The following is an 18907-nucleotide window of genomic DNA, read 5'->3' as shown; positions in this document are numbered from 1 at the left end:
AGGAGTTTTAAAAAAGACATTAAAAGGGGACAGTAAAGACAACTCTCCAGAGAGCTCCTTACAAGTGTGAAAGCTGATAAGGAAGAAAGGAAGCACACAGTCATTTTAAAAGCAGAGTTCACTGGACATTTAGGAGCAGGAGTCGACATAGTTTATTTTACAGAATTTGAAGCTGACTTTATCTACCACAATCAACCAAGTGAACACCACTGCACGCATCTGAAAGAACTACATAGACTGTATCACACCATTTAATTTCAGTCAACTGTGCCCCATATTGGTTCAGTGAAACTGGTCCACAAGACAAAAGCAGATTTAGCAGGGTCACAAAGCGCATTTACTGCGACGTCCACATTCTGGCTCCTGGCAGTACTTACCTTGCGTAGCTGCTCTATCAGCTCCAGCTCCTCCTCCCGCTGTTTGGAGTTTTGTCTCACTCGAGGGTCTGCAGAATCATTAGCAGGAGACAAGGCACAGGTAGAGGATGAAGCAACAGCTAAAACAGCAGCATGAAGGAAAGAAAATCACTAAGCACGGTTTGGCTCCATGTTGTTCACTGCTGCACCGCATACAAAGTTCCTTTCACAAACCTCTTTCTTTCCTTTGATTATTAATCAAACTAATGGTCTACCAACCTAAAAGAAGTGTCAACACAATTCCCTCACTGTTTAGATTCCGACCTTTCTGTTGGATAATGGTCGTGCACAAATGACGACAAAGTTTTGCCACATGGAATATGTTGAAACAGTTCTCTTTCTTCAGAAACTGCAATTCTGTTACAGGCTACTGGGCTGTTGAAGGCTTGTGTGGCAAACGTGTAAGTGCAGACCAGTAAGAGCAAATTCTCACACTTCCACAGATATGACAAAAGAATATTGGACAGCTCCAAATAAAACCCTGTTTCTTCACAATGTAGATGTCATCTGTCTACAAATGGAATTCTGCAAGTGGTTTGATGATAAAGACCTGAACTAACAAAACACTGCAAGCCCCAGGTAATGCAGATGTCAATATAATGTGACAAAACTAGCTAATTTCTGAGCTATGTAACCTACCTTTCTTTGCTTCATCCCTGACAGCTGTTCGGAAAAGGAAACTCTCAGGTCGCTGGGAAGGGTTTCTATAGGAAGGCGGGGCTGCATGGCCAGGATATGGAGGGGAAAGGTGGACTAAACAAATGTGGAAAGGCACAGGAAAGGAAGAAGGAAATGGTTAGAGTTTAAATAGGAAATGGGTTCAGCAATGTGGTAATTAAAAAGAACAAACCAAAAATTTTAATGGAATAATGACAAAATAAATTACAGCCATGCATGATAAAAGCAGAGCAGGAAAAGGCGCTTCCAAGGACACTTGCATGCAAAGCACATTCCACATACCAATTCCAACAACTGTTCTGACTCTGAATGCATCTGTGTACCAAAGCCTGTATGAAGGCCTAAACCAGCCAAACCCTGCGCTCTGCCTGAGGACATACTTCATCCCTGTTGTCTCTTCCCTTGTGTTTTTCTAAGGAGACCCAAGTAACTGGGTAAATTCTCACACACAGCAGTGCCACAGACAGAGGTGGGAACAGATGCTCCCCTCTCTTCATAGGACAAATAAGCAAGCAGGCATTTTGATCTTTTTTTTCAGAATTTTTCTTCCTGTCCCTGTTACCTGTCTGAGCAGTAGGTGAGCCAGGGGAGATGGTAGATCTGTCATCACTCTGTGAACAAAAAAGCAAGAGAGTATAAATGGGCCTAATCTGGAAAAGCTTTGACTACATTTTCATTTTCTGTGTTTTAAGAAAAGCTCTATCCATCTAAATGTGTTTCAGTAAAATAATCAGAAATAAGAAAAAAACACAGTATGTTGTTCCCCAAGTCTTATCTCTGCAGAGACAAAACTTTTTCTTCTACAGAAATGTCACAACTGCTTATTTTTCCAGAAGAAAAAGAATGATGAAACAGCGCTGACTATGCAATGACAGATTGTTGTTAACTCCTCCTTCCAACCCAAAGTGAAAAAGTGCTCCTTGCAAAGGGGACAGCAAAAACCAGGTATTAAGCAACATGCAGAATTGGCAATACAGCAGCCCCGATAAGGAACACCAAAACACCTCTTTGACACCTTTGCTAATGCAGAACTGCTATTTACTGAACATCTGTCCCCAGTGAAACACACTGTGGTTTCATCACAGTGTTTACACAAACTAATGATTTCTTGTGAGGAATGCATTCAGCACAGCAGTTTCCACAGAAGAGAAACAAAAAGACAAAGAATACAAGTGTACTTTTGATGAACTCAACTTGATCAAGAGTAAATGATCTTGTACAGAAAAAGCAACATCAAAGGCAACCAAGAACCCCTTGGAGCAGAGACGGGTTACCATGTTTTATAGATCAGGCCTCCTGCAGACACAGCCTAAAGCTAAGATGAGGTAATACCTTCTACAGTTTAATCAGGTGAATCAGGTTCACACCCTACCTGAACTTTTGATTAGATGCTGACAGACTAACACCTGTTAAAACAGATGTGTGGATCCGAGATTTTTTTGTTGGCTCTAGTGGTGAATGATAATAGCAAGAGATACCTTGACAGGACTGAAGGTAGAGGCACTAGGCAGGGTAGTAGCACAGCTTTCTTGGTTCAACCCTGAGAGTGACTGAATGCAGAAAGAAAGAGAATGCAGTAGCAGAGTTAGTGAGTGGCTGACAGGTCATGCACAAAGGTGGAATGCAGCAAAATTAAAAATGAAGAGGTGATCACGATCACATTCTCAGAAACACTCAACAAGCAACACATCAATACTTGCTGAACTATAGTTAAAGCCTTCCTACTCTCCTGAACTTTCTGACTAATAAGCTTGGGAGGTGCAGTGCTTCTTTTACACATAATACAGTGACATTAAAAACAGAACTAAGAACAGTAAGTGAGGCAAAAGCTTCTTTAGTAACACCTATGCCATCGGAAAAAAAGAAACTTTACCCTACAACAGTCCATTCTAAGCCACCATTAGAAATAAATAGCTTTCTTTTTAATGCTTTGAGGATGTTATACATGTCTGAAAAATCAGAGAAACCCATACACAAGAGGCTCAGTAATACACACTTTGTATCTGCCACAAACACTAACAACTGGTCCTTGTGATTAGACACAAAGTAAACGAGATTCTGTGGCTGCAATCTCACTCTCAGGGAAGATGCCAGTGTCAGGATTTACAGCATTGCCACAAATAAAGTGCAGTCACATTTCAATAATGACCAATATCAAAACCAGCCAAATAAACAACTTTTCCTGTTTATAGAACAGGGGCTGCAGTTGTGCCCATCTGTCACTGACAGGTGGATCTAGAAGGCCAAATCCTGTGTCTGACTGAAAGCACCATCAACACTTTAACATTTGAGGACTGAATGGCTCACTATACTTTCTGAAACAGCATTCAAATAGCAAAGTGACAGTTCAGCAGTTCAGCACAGGAAAGAACATCAAATGACACCTAGAAAATACAGGCAGTGAAAGTCACATTTGGGAGTTAGTTTTTAAAACCTTTGCAACTATTCTGTCACTTCAGAACAGCACAGCCAGAAGAACTAGAAGGGAAGATTTATGCTCAGGGCAAAACTTAAACACAAACATCTTTAGACTCTGTGCAGACTTACAGCTGATCCTCAAAACTGCCTCTTTCCCCAGAGCAGGGCAAAGCCAAAATGGTGGGGTTTTTTTATTTTTAAGAGTTCCAAATATCACTTGACTTAGACAACACATTAGATAGGAAATGAGAAAAATAAAATAAACCAGAACTAGGTGGGCTCTAACATCAATGTATCTGCTTATTCCTGTATGAAAAGAGCAGGGCAAGCTTGACACAGACGAACAAGAAGTGGTCACAATGCACGTACCCAGCAGTGGGCAGAGGGAAGGGGGACACGGCACAGCACAGGGAGGGACAACCACAACACCACCACACTGCATGCTCTTCACCTGTTTGCGAGTGCCTGGCCTCCTTTTAATGGTATTGGTGTTACTGTCAATCTCAAACACAAAGAGAGGCTCAAAGCCATTCTGTCAGGGACAGTAAGGAAAGAAAGAGAGGGAAGAAAGGAAGAAGTGAGGCAAAGAATGACTGTGAGAAAAGGCAGCCACAATACTAAAGGAGCCAGGATGCTGCAATTCAGACTTACACCACCCTCTGCACATGCTGCACACAGCCTTTAGGTCTAGCACTCAAGTCACAAAAATTTCCCTGTGCCAGAAACAACTGCAGATACAGGGAGCGCCAAAGGAGAGCCCAACCAGAACTCTGCATGAACCAAATAAGGATATTTTAAGGGAATTCGGTTATTAAACATTTGAATACACAAATGAATGCCAACGGTCTGAGAGAAAACTCCAGGGTAAAAGTCTGTGTAAGTCAAGGCCTGCTTACTTTACCCATACCATTATTATTTGTAACACTCTGGTGCTTAACTTAAACCTAGCCTTAACTTGAAATGTTTCAGAGATCCTATGTGCTAACAGTAACATGACAGCCTCAGGCCACATTTGAGACCACAAGAAGAAAACAACACAAGGAAGGGAGCACAAGGCAGGAATGAAACAAAAGTTGTGAGAGGAAGAGGTCACAGCAGCTGCCTGATGCTTCTGAAGTACCTTGTGGGCTTTGCAACAGAGAAACTGAGCAGCAGTTAGAGACAATGTTTTGGGGTTTTTTTCCCCTCTGATAGTACTAACCTTGTAAGGGACAGTATGGGAGAAAAGAGAAGATGATATTTGGAGAAAAATGAGATTTAAAAGCAAGGAAGGCTGATATCATTAGCCAAGTCTGAAAGTGGGATACCAGCTCTACAAGTAACCTCAGTTGTAGTGAATGGAACTATCCTTGTGAGAACAGCAAGAGGTTATGACTAACATAAAACTTTTATTTTCTCAGAGAGGCCAGTGATTACATTTCTTCAACAACATTTTAGTCTGGTTATCACAGGTCAACCCAAAGAAATCCACCACCATGTGCAATTAAGTTCTACAGCCACACTCCACTTCTAATCACAGGTATGCAAAAGGAACAACAACTAAACGGAACCATTAACATTCACAGAAGGTACAGGCAATCATTCTGGGACTTCAAACCAACTGTCCTGACGTTGTTTATAAACAGAAGGAAATGGTCAGAGTAACCTGTGCAACATGAATACATTTTAATTAGTGATTAAAGACAACAATAAGATGACCAAAAGAAACACTAAAGATTTTAAAAAGGAGATTCACAACTTAAATTTTTTGTTAAAGCAGTAACAATGCCAGAGGAGCAAAGTAGTAAAATAAAAGCTCACTTGCTTTCTAACTCCATATTAGATTTAGTACTTATAAAAGCTTTTCCTTATGTCCTCAGAAATTAGACCTAGCTAAATTTCAAACCCAGAAGGATAGGGAAAATGTCAAATTCAGTGCAATAGAACATAAAAAGGTAAAAGCAATTTAAACTCTTAGAATTTTTTTCAAAGCAAACTGATGACCATTTCATTGATGTTGAACAAGTTTTTACCCACACCATATAAAATACATTCGTGGAAACAAAAAATGGTACAAATTCATGAGCTAGTATGGGTGTAATGTTCCAGTTACAGTAATTGCTACAAACAGCTACCCTGGCATATGTGACCATTAGGCACAGTGTGGATTTCTGCTACAGAACAGAGCTGTGGATCAAAACCCCCAGCATTTCATGTTCTATTATAATTCAGTGCTGCTGAAAAGAGCAAAGAACCAAAAGAAAAATGAACAGAGAAATTATTGCTTTCAATCCTTCCCTGCCAGCCTGGTCACTCTTTTTGTGAAGTGAAAGGATGTAACTTGGTTAGACAAAAAGGAAACAAACAGCAATGGAAGCTAGTTTCAAAATAGTTTCTGAGAATTCTGTATCTTAATTTACAACAGAAGTCATGTGATCACACAATCAAAGAGAAATGAGGTTCTTACAGGTATCTTTAACATATATTCCAAAGACGAATTCACTGACAACAGAGAATCATCTCTTAACCCAAACCACTGCAGTTCTCCTGTTTTTTATTATCTAAATATGAAAACACATTTTAATATGCTCACTGATAGTGATTTCTCTAAACAGGCACATATTTATTAAATTTCTCTCTAACATTTTAAGCCTTCTTTCTCACCCACAAAGTGCTAGTCTTATGAAAGCAGGAGACCCAAAAAGTCTGAATAAAGACACAGTAAATATCTTGACCAACACGTTCAGGAGAGAGACATTCTAACCAAGGGTGCTGCCTAAAGAAAATCTAGGCAGATAACGGAAGCACATAAATCAAGAAAATAAATTCTAGGCATGCAGTCATGCAACAACAGGCAGATCAGGTATATTTTTAATTTTCCAGACATGGATTATGACATTAATTGTATTTTTTAGTTATGCTACATTGCTAAGATGCCAAAAAGGAAGCAATAGCATAAAACATGAATTATGTGCATACATGTTTTTATTTTGGTAAGTGTTCAAAATAGATGGTTTTTAAGACACTTGCACTAATAAACAATAAAACTATATGAGGACTATTTCATGATTTATAGCATTCATAAGTAGAACACTTTTTTCCTGTGCCAAGTATTTCTCACCCCCATGTGCAGGACACAGACAAGTTAAAGTAGAAGGCTGTACTAAGCACTAAAATCGCTTACTTGACACTGAAGAGCACATCAATTAGGAAGCAAGCTGAATGGAGAAAAAAAATCAAACCATAACAACTAGAGGTGAATTTTTCATTTTAGAAACTGTTCTTTACTATCAGTAATTTTCTTCTGCTCTCAAACAAAATATAAGCTTTAATTACTTTAAAGAAAAATGTAATTGTCTTATTAGCAAATGGCTGACAGCAAAAGTGTCAATATATTCACAACATCATAGTTCACAGCTAAGCTACTTTTCAAAGGAGATGGTCATGTTTTATGCTATTCAGATTAGCTCTAAAACAGTTGCTCTAATCTGAGACAATCATAACATGTTGTCATTTCTGTGCTCTAGAATCTGCCACAGAAAAAGGCCATTACGTGCAGGATCTTACCACTAACAAGGCACTATCATCAGTATGCTGAGACCTTCTGGATGGAAAGGGACACTGGGAGGTGGGAGAGATGGAGCAATGTCAAAAACACACACAATGTCAAACACATGGTATGTGAACAGACAGACATTTTGGAACATGTACTGCTTGCTTATAGCACTAAGAGGCTCTTTAAAACAATCCATGAATTATCTGTAACTCTGTAGGAATACACAGCCATGTGACCCAGGAATTACAGTGCAGTCATATTACTTAAGGAATCAATTATTCTGCTTTCTGTGTTGTGTCAAGCAAATACAAAAAACTATGTATTCACAGTGCTTACTCTGGTAGAACAAAAGACCTTTTAAAAGAATACATTAAGAACAGAAAAACATTAGGGAGAAAAAGGAGTAAAAACTATTTAAATTACCCCACATTTTGGTAATTTTCTGACAAAAAGAGTTGGAAAATGCTGCTAAAGAACTATCATATTTGTTATGATATTAAAAGTTTTGATCTAATTAACATTACCAAGTGAATTATCTTTCTCTGGACAAAAGTGGGGATGGCAAGCAGTGGAAGAGCTGTCACTATGCAGGAATCTGATGCAGAGAGTGAACAGATGTCATTGGCTCAACTCTGTATATTTTAGAAGACTGAGCCTTGTATGATTAGTGTTCCTGGTTATAAAAACTATATTATTATCAAACGATAGCAGAAAAACTTAAAAAATTTATTACTTTTTCTGATGGCCCTCAAAATTCTAAAGCTTAATATTTCTGGGACAACTGGTGATCTAATAATGGGAAACTGGGAGAAAACTGATCAGTGAAGAATGACTACAACTCTAACTTGACTGAATACTCCTGTTAGAATATAAACTGTACTGCTCATAAGGAGCAGGTTAAAATGGAATATGAAATGTATTTTCTGCAGAGAACACAGAAAACGTACAAGAAACAATAAAACAAAACACTTGGACAGGCAATCTACATGAACAGAAGGAAATACTAGACTGATCCCATAAGCAGAAAACCCCAACCCAAGGCTTAATAACATGTGAAAACTATGCTATAACCCAGTTTTGAAGTGTTTTCCACAATGAGGAAAATAACTCTGATGGAGAGCTAAGAATTTAAGTGCTGACATCCCCACTAATGCTCTTATTAGACTCTTACCTCACTATCCATTGGACTTTGTTTCTGAGGACTTAAGGAGGCTTTTTGCTACACAGAAAAAAAAAGAAATTTAAAATAATGTCACAGAGAAACAAAAGCTCACAACAAACCAGCATAACTTAAAAGTGTTTTAAATCAAAAGCCTTGGTTTTTAATAAAACATGCATTGGGGAAATTGCAAACTTCCCTGAGCTGAAACTTTCCTGATATTAGTAAAAAAATCAGCCTCTATTCCATATTCAAACAAAAAAAAAAATTCAAATTATGCATATGAAAGATGCATAATAAACCCAAAATACAACCCAAGGGAGGAATTTAACTGCTGAGAATAAAGTGGTCATGAATAACAAAGGCAACAGAAGAAAAATACCCAAAACCCAAACTCAAACCAAAAACCCCAGGAGACTCATCAATAAACAACATGCATCCTATAAGCTTAATCTTTAACTAAAAGACTGAGCTGAATCTTTAATAAGCACCTTTCCTACAAAATAGTGCCAGGGGCCTGAGAATAGTTGGTGCTAACAAAAAGTCTAGTTTCAGGCAGCTAAGACCCTTTTTCTAAACTAACTGTATACAACAAATATATGCAATAAACCATTATTTGCTTCTCTGCAGACCACCCTAAGCCCAAAATATTAACTGTAACATTTCTTAAATTTGTGATGGTGAGATTCAGGTAAGTGACCAGAGCAGCAAATAGGAAAACAAATTTAAATCAACCATCACATAAATAAACTGGCATGTTAAGCAGAAGACTTCATATTGAGTGCAGAGACAGAGAAGACACAGTGCTCAGAGTGAGTGCCTGATGTACTGTAAGTCTGCACCCATGCTTTACACAAAAGTAACTTGTTTTATTACCACAAAATAGCAAAATAGATCAGACAGCATTATATTTTTGTATGATGATTATTTCCTCCCAGCTACATTTGTCCTCAAAATGAAACTGCCTCTACGCCTTCTCAGATAAAGACCTCCTCTTTCTTAAACCAATCCCGTCATATCTATGCAAATGAAAACTGAGAGAATAAGGTGAACTATGCAAAATCAGAATTCTTTGCAACAGTTGTATTTTGGGTAAATCTTCCATCTGCCTCCCCAGTGCTAGCTTTGCCTGTGTTAAGCTACAGCACCAACAGTTAATGGATTTAAATGCTATTTGTCCAAACTCTTTATAAAGTGCCAGGAGCACAACATACAAGCAATAATTACCTTGGCAATTAGTTATAATTAAAGGATTTAGAAAAGATAAAGTATGAAGTAGGTACAAAAAGGAGACACCTTAACAAAGTCAAGGACAGCTTCTCTCTGAATCTGCTTTGTTCTCATCCTCTCCTCCTCGTACTGAAGGGCTGCCAGCTGGGCCTCCCGACGGGTGCGCTCGATGTGCCGGCGGTGCAGCTCAGAATCTGTGTTAGGCACCTGGAATCAAACAGGGCATCAGGCCATGAAGTCAGAGCTGCAGATGGGTTATGGAGAAACAGCCCATCTCTTATGGAGAACATCAGTTTGGTTTTGCATCAAACTCATTCAAAGGAATTAGAATTCTATGTGTTACCTGGGTCTGGTGACTTGATAGAGAGAGAAAATAAGGTGAATCGGGCAGGGGTCTGACAAATGCAAAAACAGAGAGTAAGTAGACTTTTAATCTTAAATCTAAAAACTTTGCGTACATGAATTGTCAGTGATACACAAGTATTTCATCAAATCATAAGAGTAACTGTCTACTAATAGCTGTGATGATGATTTAATTCACTGTGAATGACAGATTTTGTGCAGTTACTTCTATTTCTTCTCCCGAATTGTAATAAATTTTTTTTACAGCACAAGATGTACCAATGGGATTGTGTATTTGGCATACTACATTGAGATACCCAGTACTTTACACCCATTCTCTAAGAGGAACCAAACCAGGAATTTTTCAGATGATCCTCATTTAGAGGAACAACTGGCTACTATGGTTATTTGAGGGAGGAGAAAATAATAAAATGAATCAGCAGAAACTATCAACTTCCTTTTCCCTACCTCTCTGTCCTGTCCACATAACTCCTTAGTACTTGGTGATGCTCTCTGTCCTGCATCAAATTTAGAGTTTCAGGTCTTCGTAATTCATCTGTGTCCCTGCAGGTAAAACACCAGGTGGAAGGGGATTTGGCCACTGATGCATATAGACTACCATCAGATTAATTCTACTCTAGATCACAACTGTTTTTGTGAGAGAAATGCCCAAACAATTAGCTTCAGATAATTACAAAAGTGAAATTTGGACTAAAGAAATCACATTGGGATACCAAGTTAGATCACAACTACTGCAGTTTGCAATTAAACATAACTTGCTTAATTAACAATGATTTCAAAATACATGAAGATGAACTCTCTCTTTTAAGACAATATTCTGGTTATTGTAGGCCTTATTCTGCTCTGGGAAGAGCAGAATTATTTTTAAACGTCAGGAACCTTTGATATTTTCAGCACAAACCTGCTCAGCTCACCAATCAGGTGACTGCCACTGACACAAGCCCTCAAAGTCACAAGGTAAACAAGAACCCATCTGGCTCTTATCCATCATATCAACAATAAGGGAGAAATTTTGCAATCAGTTCTTTGCTAGGAGGCAGCTGTTAGCACTGAAACAATTCCCAAGGTCCACAGTCTACAGCATGTACCCTGACATGTTGCTGCCTAGAAACTAAGTTGATGGAAATCAAGGAGCTTACTCTTGACAGCCTAAACTCTGCAACCTTCGCTCCCGGGGCAGCCATGGAACACAGACACACTTAACCATGCATTTCCAAAAATGTCAGTCCAGCTGGCTGTGTGCACACTTAGGGCCTTTTCCTCACGAAGATGAGATGTGGGAGACCCATATGTTACAGGTCTTTTCTGTTACTTAAATTAGCACCGAAGCACATGACAAATCCATTACTTAGAGCTGTTTTAACAGACAGGACTGGGTTCAGCTCAGTGCCAAGGAGTGTGTTTAGAGCAGAGTACACACAGCTTTGTTGCATCAGGAATGCACCACAGTCTGTCCAGAGGCACAAACCGTATTTATTTAATTGAATCAACTAATATAAGTACTCTTGAGATGAAGTCTGTGTTACATCCAACTTTCAGAGTTTTAATGGCTCCAGCATGCCTCAGAAAAAAAAGAAGAGGCTGCCTGCCAAGGCATTTGTGCAGAATTATTGTGGAAGCACTTTACAGCTTGTGGCTGCCACAAAATAAAATACTTGACTAATACAAGCTTGAAATACAAAAAATTACTCATTGTCATATGGCTGTTTTTACACAACTTTGAAGGCAATAACAACATGACCTGGTTTTACTGCCTTAATAATTTCACTCTGCTGCAGCATAGTAAGCTACAATTCATTTAGATCGTTAATGAACTACTTCTGCATGAAGATCTGCTGCTGTCCTTAAGTTAAATTTTGAAATCACTCGATACCTTACTGAACTACAACTTCCTTTATCATTAACATCTGTCTATGTAAACAGCAGCTCTCCCCAGCTAACCAGCCTTCTCCTAGTCCCTTCAGATTTACCATGGAAACCAGTGTTTGTAAAGTCTAATTATTTCCATGTCGACCACAAATGTTCAAATAGAAAAATAAATAAACAAACAAGCAAAAAATCAGTTTTTCAAACCAAGAGCACTCACTTTTTTTGGGGGAGAACATGGCAGAACTGCTGTATCACTTTATACCTGACTTGTGGACAGGATAAGGAATGCTGACACATGCTGTAGTAGTTACCCTCCCTTGTATCAGTACAGCTACTGTATCTGCACATTTTCTGCACGTTTCAGAATGCCTATTAAAATGTTGCCAAAACTCTGGAAAAATTTATACACTAATCTTGATTTCATTTTCTCTTTCAATACCATTTCAGAATCCATTAAAAACTGGTTTCTACTGACAGCATAAGTAATGACATATTTAGGACTAGCAGTTGTCTTTTCCACCACTCCCCTGCCCCCCCCAAACATTCCAAGTACAACTGGGCTGGTTTTCTGTGGAGTCCCTGCAAATTCACTTTCACTCCACAGAATACTGAAATGCTTCAATGGTATAACAAAGGTTCTATCAATTTTCATTTGCAAGAATTTGCTTATTTTTTATCTTTTATTTGCTTATCTTCTTTTCTTTTACTAGACATCCAAAGTTTTTTCAGAAGCTTAACCACCCCTCATTGATACTCTCTGTCCAATTCTGACCTTTATTTTACAGATGACCATTCTCTCCAATAAGCCAAGTAATCACTAAAGATCACAGGCATACTTCATCAAAATAAGCAACTTCTTTTCAGCATTGATTCCCATTCTATCCTTTCTGCTGATGTAAGCTCATGATTATGGCCCAGAAAGGTACTTTTCAACATAAATGAATCTCCCACAATACTAAAACCAGCAGGAATCAACCATGAATGTGTCCTCGTGGCACATAAGATACTCCATAGTATCTCTATCCTTCCTGCAGTACCTTTATCCCCTTTGTCCTCTATGTAATAACAGCTTAAACCAACTATTTAATCAAAGTACAAATTAAATCACAAAAAGAAGATATTAAATCAGTTTAAAACTATGCACTTGAATTAGGCAGATTTATTTAACCAACTGATTTAAAGTTGAACATTGGCATAGAACAGTTATGCCTTTTGCTCACAGCCATTATTAGAATTCCAATTCCTAACCTGGAGCAATAATTTATCAATGAAGTACCCTACACACTTCTGGTGAAGCAACAGAAAACAATGCCATTTTCTAAACACGTTTAGTAAATACGTGCTCTGCATTCATCATGAAATTCTGGGTAAAATTATTATTACCACAGTAATTCTTACCTGTTTTGATGTAAATGTCGTCTTGTATCCTCTGTTCTCTGAAACTCTCTGATGGATACAGGCTTTGCTGGCGAGCTCTATGCAAAAAACCACAAAAGACTAAGCTAGCAATTTATTCCGAAAACTGTACATTAATGCCAAACAATCTCTTTGCAGAGCTACATCTGTAACTACTGGTATTGAAAACACCTGACAAAGAAACACAACACAAGTCAAGGATGTTCATTTCCAACCAAGCAAGCTCACTCTTATTTTTTCTCCAATTTAAGTAAGTTTCCTGCTGATAACTTTGGGAGTTTAAAACCTCCAGTATTAAGAATCATGCAGGGAAGTTCGTGTTGGTATAAAATTTGTATTGAAATGAAAATACATTCTTTGGAGTTTAACTCTACAAGTGTACAGCAGTGCAGACTGGGTTCTCAGAAATACAGAATAAAGGAGCTGACAGTCTTTTATGATGTTCTAAAGACAGGTCCCAGAGGGACCAAGAAAGCAAAACATGGGATTAATGAGAACACTTTAGGTTTAATCTGAACAACGAAATAATTCATCCTTTTGGGAACAGACATATTGCCTTTGGTGTTATTTAAAAACTTCCACTGACACCCATTAATGTAGGAAAATAGAAACTTTTCAAGATTATCTTGCCAGTTTTCACTCATGCCTGCATGCATGCTGCTATACTGCAGTCAGCCTCTCTAAGTAGTATTTTGGACTGTCTTTTTAGAGAAACTACTGCTTCAGCTCAAAGCAGTTTAATTATTATGACTAGACAGACCCCAAGGAACAGCTGTTGTGATGCTGAACAATGCCTTTTCCCTATCTACAGCAAGGAGTCCTTGGATTGCATTGCCTACAGTTGCCTTTTCTGAGTTTTGCTCTTGTGTCTGTGCTTCAGCTTCTGTGATTTGTTATTGAATTTACGAGATTTGCAAATTAATGCATCTCTCATACTTGTGTGACTGATTTTAAACATAGTAATATAAAGCTGACAAAATAGGGACCAGGCTCCTACATAAAAGCTAAAGATCCACTTTTTTTTTTTCCTTCAAATAGCAAATATCTTTCTGCTTCAAAACACACAAAACTTTGAAAGGACTCATCTGAATCACAACACAACAGTTACTGTTTAAGCAGAGCAGCCACAAAGATTTTTTCAGACAAGTTATTCATGTAGTCTGTACAGTGAGCCACTGAACTGTGTAACTGTGTACATAGGTACTAATTGAGACTGACAGAACACAGAATGAAACATTATGTGGCCGAAAATCTGTTTCTATAGGTTCAGTTTCTGAGGACTCTCTCTAGTAGTTTAACATCCAAATGACTTAAGAGGGAAGAGTTTTCACTAGGGCCCTGCTGGGGTGGGTGAATTTAATGATTTCAAGTGAAAGCACCACCTCATTGGAGATTCGCCGCTGGTCAATGTATGCCATGAACTGGGAGCTGAGGCTGTCTGAGTCCAGGCACTTGGGCTGCCTCACCTCTTCCTCCTCCTCCTCCGTGGCACAGCTGTCAATGTAGTCGATCTGATCAAGATCATGTTCCACTTGACAAACATACACAGAGAAAACATCCACAATTAGATAACCCACAGGAGAGGAAAAAACCCAAGAATGCAGCAATGTCAGGAACTAAGACCCTACTTTTTCTTCCATCTGGGAAAGCTCAGCGTGAAAGCTCTTGGATTTTGCCAGGCCCACTAACATTAAATAAACAAATTTTGAAATAATGATAAAATGTATGACTTTCAAAAAGCAACAAGAAACATGTATCAAGCATGTAGTTTTATACTGCTGGCTGCAGATATTTTGCAATGACTAAAAAAGTAAATACTGTGGGGTTTTTTCCAAAACCAAAAAATATTTATCAAAATCTTTCAGCTAATACCAATACTTGTACTATGATTGTGTACATTTTTGAATAATTTCTCTTGGTTCTCTGTCAGAAAAATTAGAATGGATATGACAGATCCTTCTACTAGTATTATTACTACAACAAAAAAAAAAGAGCAGCATGTCTAAATTATCTGGATGCAAAGACAATAAATATAAGAAGTGTATGTGAAAATAATGAACAACACTACAGAAAGCAACAAAACCCCTCTAAAACAATGTAACGACACCTGCAATTTTATTTAAAAAGAGGAATGAAAAAAGAAATTGGGAACCACTGAAATGAGAGCAAGAAACAGCACAGTTTGTCTGGTATTGATCTTCCTTTGTGGGGGAGATATTATGTAGGGCAATTTTTTCACTTGTCACTGCTTTTCCACATTCTGCCCAGGGATTCTAAGAGTCATGACATTGAGCAAACCCCCTCTGGTGAAAAATACTGCTCTGGGGATGGAGGGGAAAGTTTAAATTCCCTTTCAGAGCACTACAGCTTTCTTTTTTTCTTGAAACTCTCCCCAAACTTGCTCCAGACTCTTGCAGACATTCTTTTTTACTCCCCCGCCCCTTTCCTGCTTGTCTAAAACAGACTTCTCTTTGCCTCACCACACAATCTAGCAACTGTTACTGCCAAAGCCACCCCCTCTGCTACCACAACCATCCAAAACCACATTCCTATATACTTTGGCTTTATTAAATCACCATCTCAGTTTCGAATCTAAAAAAAAACCCCAACAAACCAAAACTCCCCTGCTTTCCAGCCTTGCTTATTAAATAATGATGATGGTGATGATAGCAACAATAATACAGAAAAGAGTGAAAGATATTAGTATCTGTGTTAGGAACACAAAACTGCAAAGCATCTGGATCTCTGACAGCCACATGCCATGGTTTGTGCCCCTCTCAGATACACCTACTCATGAACTGATTGTGCTCCAGCTTAAAAGTCTGCAAGGCATTTTGAAATCCCTGGTGTACAAAACCCAAAGAACGAAATAAAGTTAGTCTTGGAGGCACAGCTGGCAGCACTACCTGTTATTAAGGCTGCCCAGAGCTCCCCATGACACCATGTCTTCAACTCTTCTAACTGCCAGAATTTAACTGTTTGAACTGAATTTTTTCCCCATTAATGTGTGAAAGAGTGTGAGTCAACTAGAACACTTCAGCTATTTCTAGAAGATGGCAAAAAACCCAGAAAGTTGCAGCACAGAAGAATAAGACCAAGAAAAGAAGATGCCAAAAGATAAAGATGGGGAAGAAGAGGGAAGAGAGAAGAAAAAGTGGGAGTTGGGCACAGGGGATTAGATGTAGTTGGGAAGAGTGACACTTAAGAGAAGATGTACTGTAGCCACCAGGGAAAATGAAAAACAGGGAGCACCTGAGGAAGAAGAAAAGTCAATCGAAGTATATGCAGATGAGATCTAATAATAAGAAGTGCAGAAAAATGGAGAAGAAGGAATGATTGAAAAAACAAACCTGAAAGACTGTTAAAATTAAGCCATATAGACAAAAGGAGACACTGGTAGCAGCAGATAATTTGGAAGTTAAAATGAAGGAGGACTGTGGAGATCAAGAAACATAGAAAGCACAATCAACTCTTGAACAATTACGAAGGGGATCCTGTTAAGACTGCAGGACACCAACTGAGAAAGTGCAACAAAAAAGCACTGCCACTCACAAACACCAGCCCCTTCTAGATGGCTTTAAAGTTTGGATTAAAATCCAAGACTGGAATGAGACATTTGTACTACTTGGAAATATGAAATTCCCTGACAAAATTGCTTATCTCGTTCTGACAGCAGTCGGCACAGAGCACTGACAATTTACTACTGCAGTAAATTTTCCCCAAAAGCTCAAACAGCAAAACTCCATGCACTGAAATTCGTATTCCAAAATACCAAAATTTGAAGCAGTTGGAGACTTTAACATAGCACATATGCAAAAACTGACAAAGTTTTCAAGAAAATCCCAACTCTGCTGCTGTTTGATTTTGCCTTTAACATCCTTAAAACAACAGTATTTTTACAGTTTCCACAACATTGCTTTTGTGTAATTCTACCTGGACCTTTCTGTTTTTTTCCTCTTTAAACAATCAATATCTATAGGAAACATTCTGGAACTTTAATAATGATGACAATACACACTATTAGCCAAAGGTCACTACTTACCTCCACCATTAGTTACCACTGCACTCCCTCTGTTTTCTTGGTACTGACTTTCTCTTCTCAATCTCTGCTCTTTGGTGATCTCTGCCACACGTAACGGGAGATCTGAGAACTCATCTGTTGGCTTTGGAACACAAACAGCGAAGTCAGGAAACATTCTTCTTCAGAAACATAATTTTGTAAGCTACTACCTCTTGGTTTGTACTTCAATTGTCCTGTTTTACAACCACAAAACACTAATTTAAAGCAAATTAAGAGCTTTCTTTAGAAACCAGCTTGCCTACAGTTTTGTTTGCTGTATCTGCACATGCCTGAAGACATCCCAGGATAGAAAATCCTAGCACCTTCTCTAAAACCAAGCTAGAAGTGCAAGCAGATATATGGAGGATAGCTCACTGAGACACTTTAGGTCTTGGCTACTTTATAGTTGTCCCAAGAGGAAAAGGGAACTTCTTCCTAGGAATAATAATTGACAATCTTTTTGCTAAGAGATCCTATTTTCCTGCTTCTAAATAGCAAACAGATTTTAACATTTCAAACAAGCTGCAAAGGAAGAAGACAAAATTTCCAGCTGATTTCTGAAGCTGAATTTTCATGTTCAGATTTATTTTATTGAAACAACTTTTCATGAATAATTACAGTTGACTCAGCATTGTAATATGAAACTGTTACCAGGTTTTTAAAATGAGGAACCCCATTTTTCTCATTTTTTTATGCTCCAGTAAATTAATTTCTCATGCACCATTTTATACATTTCTGTTAGTATCCAACTTGGGTCTGTCCCATATAAAATTGAGCTTGTTTTTTCTCCAATAAAACAACAAGTAATATTGGCTCAAGGCAACCTGCACACCAGCATATCCATGTTACCTATGGAATGTGCTTCCAAATGCATACATTTAGTTCTCTTTCCTATACAATTCTGCACTCAACAAAGATAAAGCTGCAACACTTACTTCATTCCCTGACCATCTCTTGTCTCCACTGTCCACACTATTGAAGCCAGAATCGAGTGCTCCATATGGACGACTGGAATAGAGTTCCTCGTGGCTGTCAAACACACAGTTTATATGATATAAACACCACCAAAAGCTTATCAGCTATTACAGAACAAAATCAGCATAAGCTACCAAGCACACTTGCAGTGTGCTCACAAGCTCAGCATGTCTGAAAACCTCACACTGCATTTGCTACAATAGAGCAGGAGGCATGTGCTTACAACTCACCACCCTTGTCAGTCAGCTGTCACCTGCCACTGCCGGGACTTTTCAGACCTAAGCTGATTCAAAGTACAGGTCCACTCTTCAAACATTTCCCAAAGAGAAATTATGACAATGCAAACTGCAAAATGGTCTCATATTTCTCTGTTTAACAAGTCAAACTTCCATTTCCAACTACTCATATGTTTTGGTTGAAAAACACTGTCCAACAAACTATTATATAAATAAGCACAAATACGTACAAAATCACTAAAAATACAGAATATACTACTTCTACTCAAAAGTATGCAGCATGTATTACATAAATGTCTTCTTTGTCGTAATTACGCACAAAACTGCAGTAAGCTGGACAGTATTTCAAAAGCATCATAATATAATAACTGTAGAAGTACAGTTTTCATTTACAGAGCTTTGTCAATGACATGTCTAGACAAAGGCATTAGACATGTGCCCAGTGTCATAATACATATAACCAAACAGTTCTTTAAATTTCTGGGCTTAGAAACTATGTAATTCAGCAGTATAGACACCACAGATGTCAACTCTGGCAACTGTTGCAGATAG

At 38.3% G+C, this 18907-nt stretch overlaps 1 protein-coding gene across 13 annotated transcripts in view; it reads right to left on the bottom strand.

Moving 5' to 3' along the window:
- LRCH3 (leucine rich repeats and calponin homology domain containing 3) overlaps positions 1–18907 on the bottom strand; it is a 62700-nt gene that overhangs the window by 12280 nt on the left and 31513 nt on the right. For 2 of the 13 annotated variants that reach the window (XM_042042676.1, XM_042042679.1), the window contains exons 7-20: positions 18080–18173; positions 17127–17247; positions 14467–14615; positions 13067–13143; positions 10247–10342; positions 9780–9831; positions 9503–9643; positions 8219–8266; positions 7059–7112; positions 3964–4044; positions 2573–2644; positions 1657–1705; positions 1056–1169; positions 378–496 (exon numbers count right to left, since the gene is read on the bottom strand). In XM_042042676.1, the coding sequence (XP_041898610.1) occupies positions 378–496; positions 1056–1169; positions 1657–1705; positions 2573–2644; positions 3964–4044; positions 7059–7112; positions 8219–8266; positions 9503–9643; positions 9780–9831; positions 10247–10342; positions 13067–13143; positions 14467–14615; positions 17127–17247; positions 18080–18173 (1267 nt within the window). The remainder of the gene's footprint in view (positions 1–377; positions 497–1055; positions 1170–1656; positions 1706–2572; positions 2645–3963; positions 4045–7058; positions 7113–8218; positions 8267–9502; positions 9644–9779; positions 9832–10246; positions 10343–13066; positions 13144–14466; positions 14616–17126; positions 17248–18079; positions 18174–18907) is intronic. The other 11 variants (XM_042042680.1, XM_042042690.1, XM_042042677.1 and 8 more) reach the window with 10 other exon arrangements.

Source organism: Corvus kubaryi, unplaced genomic scaffold (assembly GCF_017639235.1).
Source record: "Corvus kubaryi isolate FWS band 111438036 unplaced genomic scaffold, C.kubaryi_AGA036_p1.0 37397, whole genome shotgun sequence".
Taxonomy (NCBI): domain Eukaryota; kingdom Metazoa; phylum Chordata; class Aves; order Passeriformes; family Corvidae; genus Corvus; species Corvus kubaryi.
Note: the sequence above shows the minus strand (reverse complement) of the source record. Positions and strands in the feature narration are given on the sequence as shown.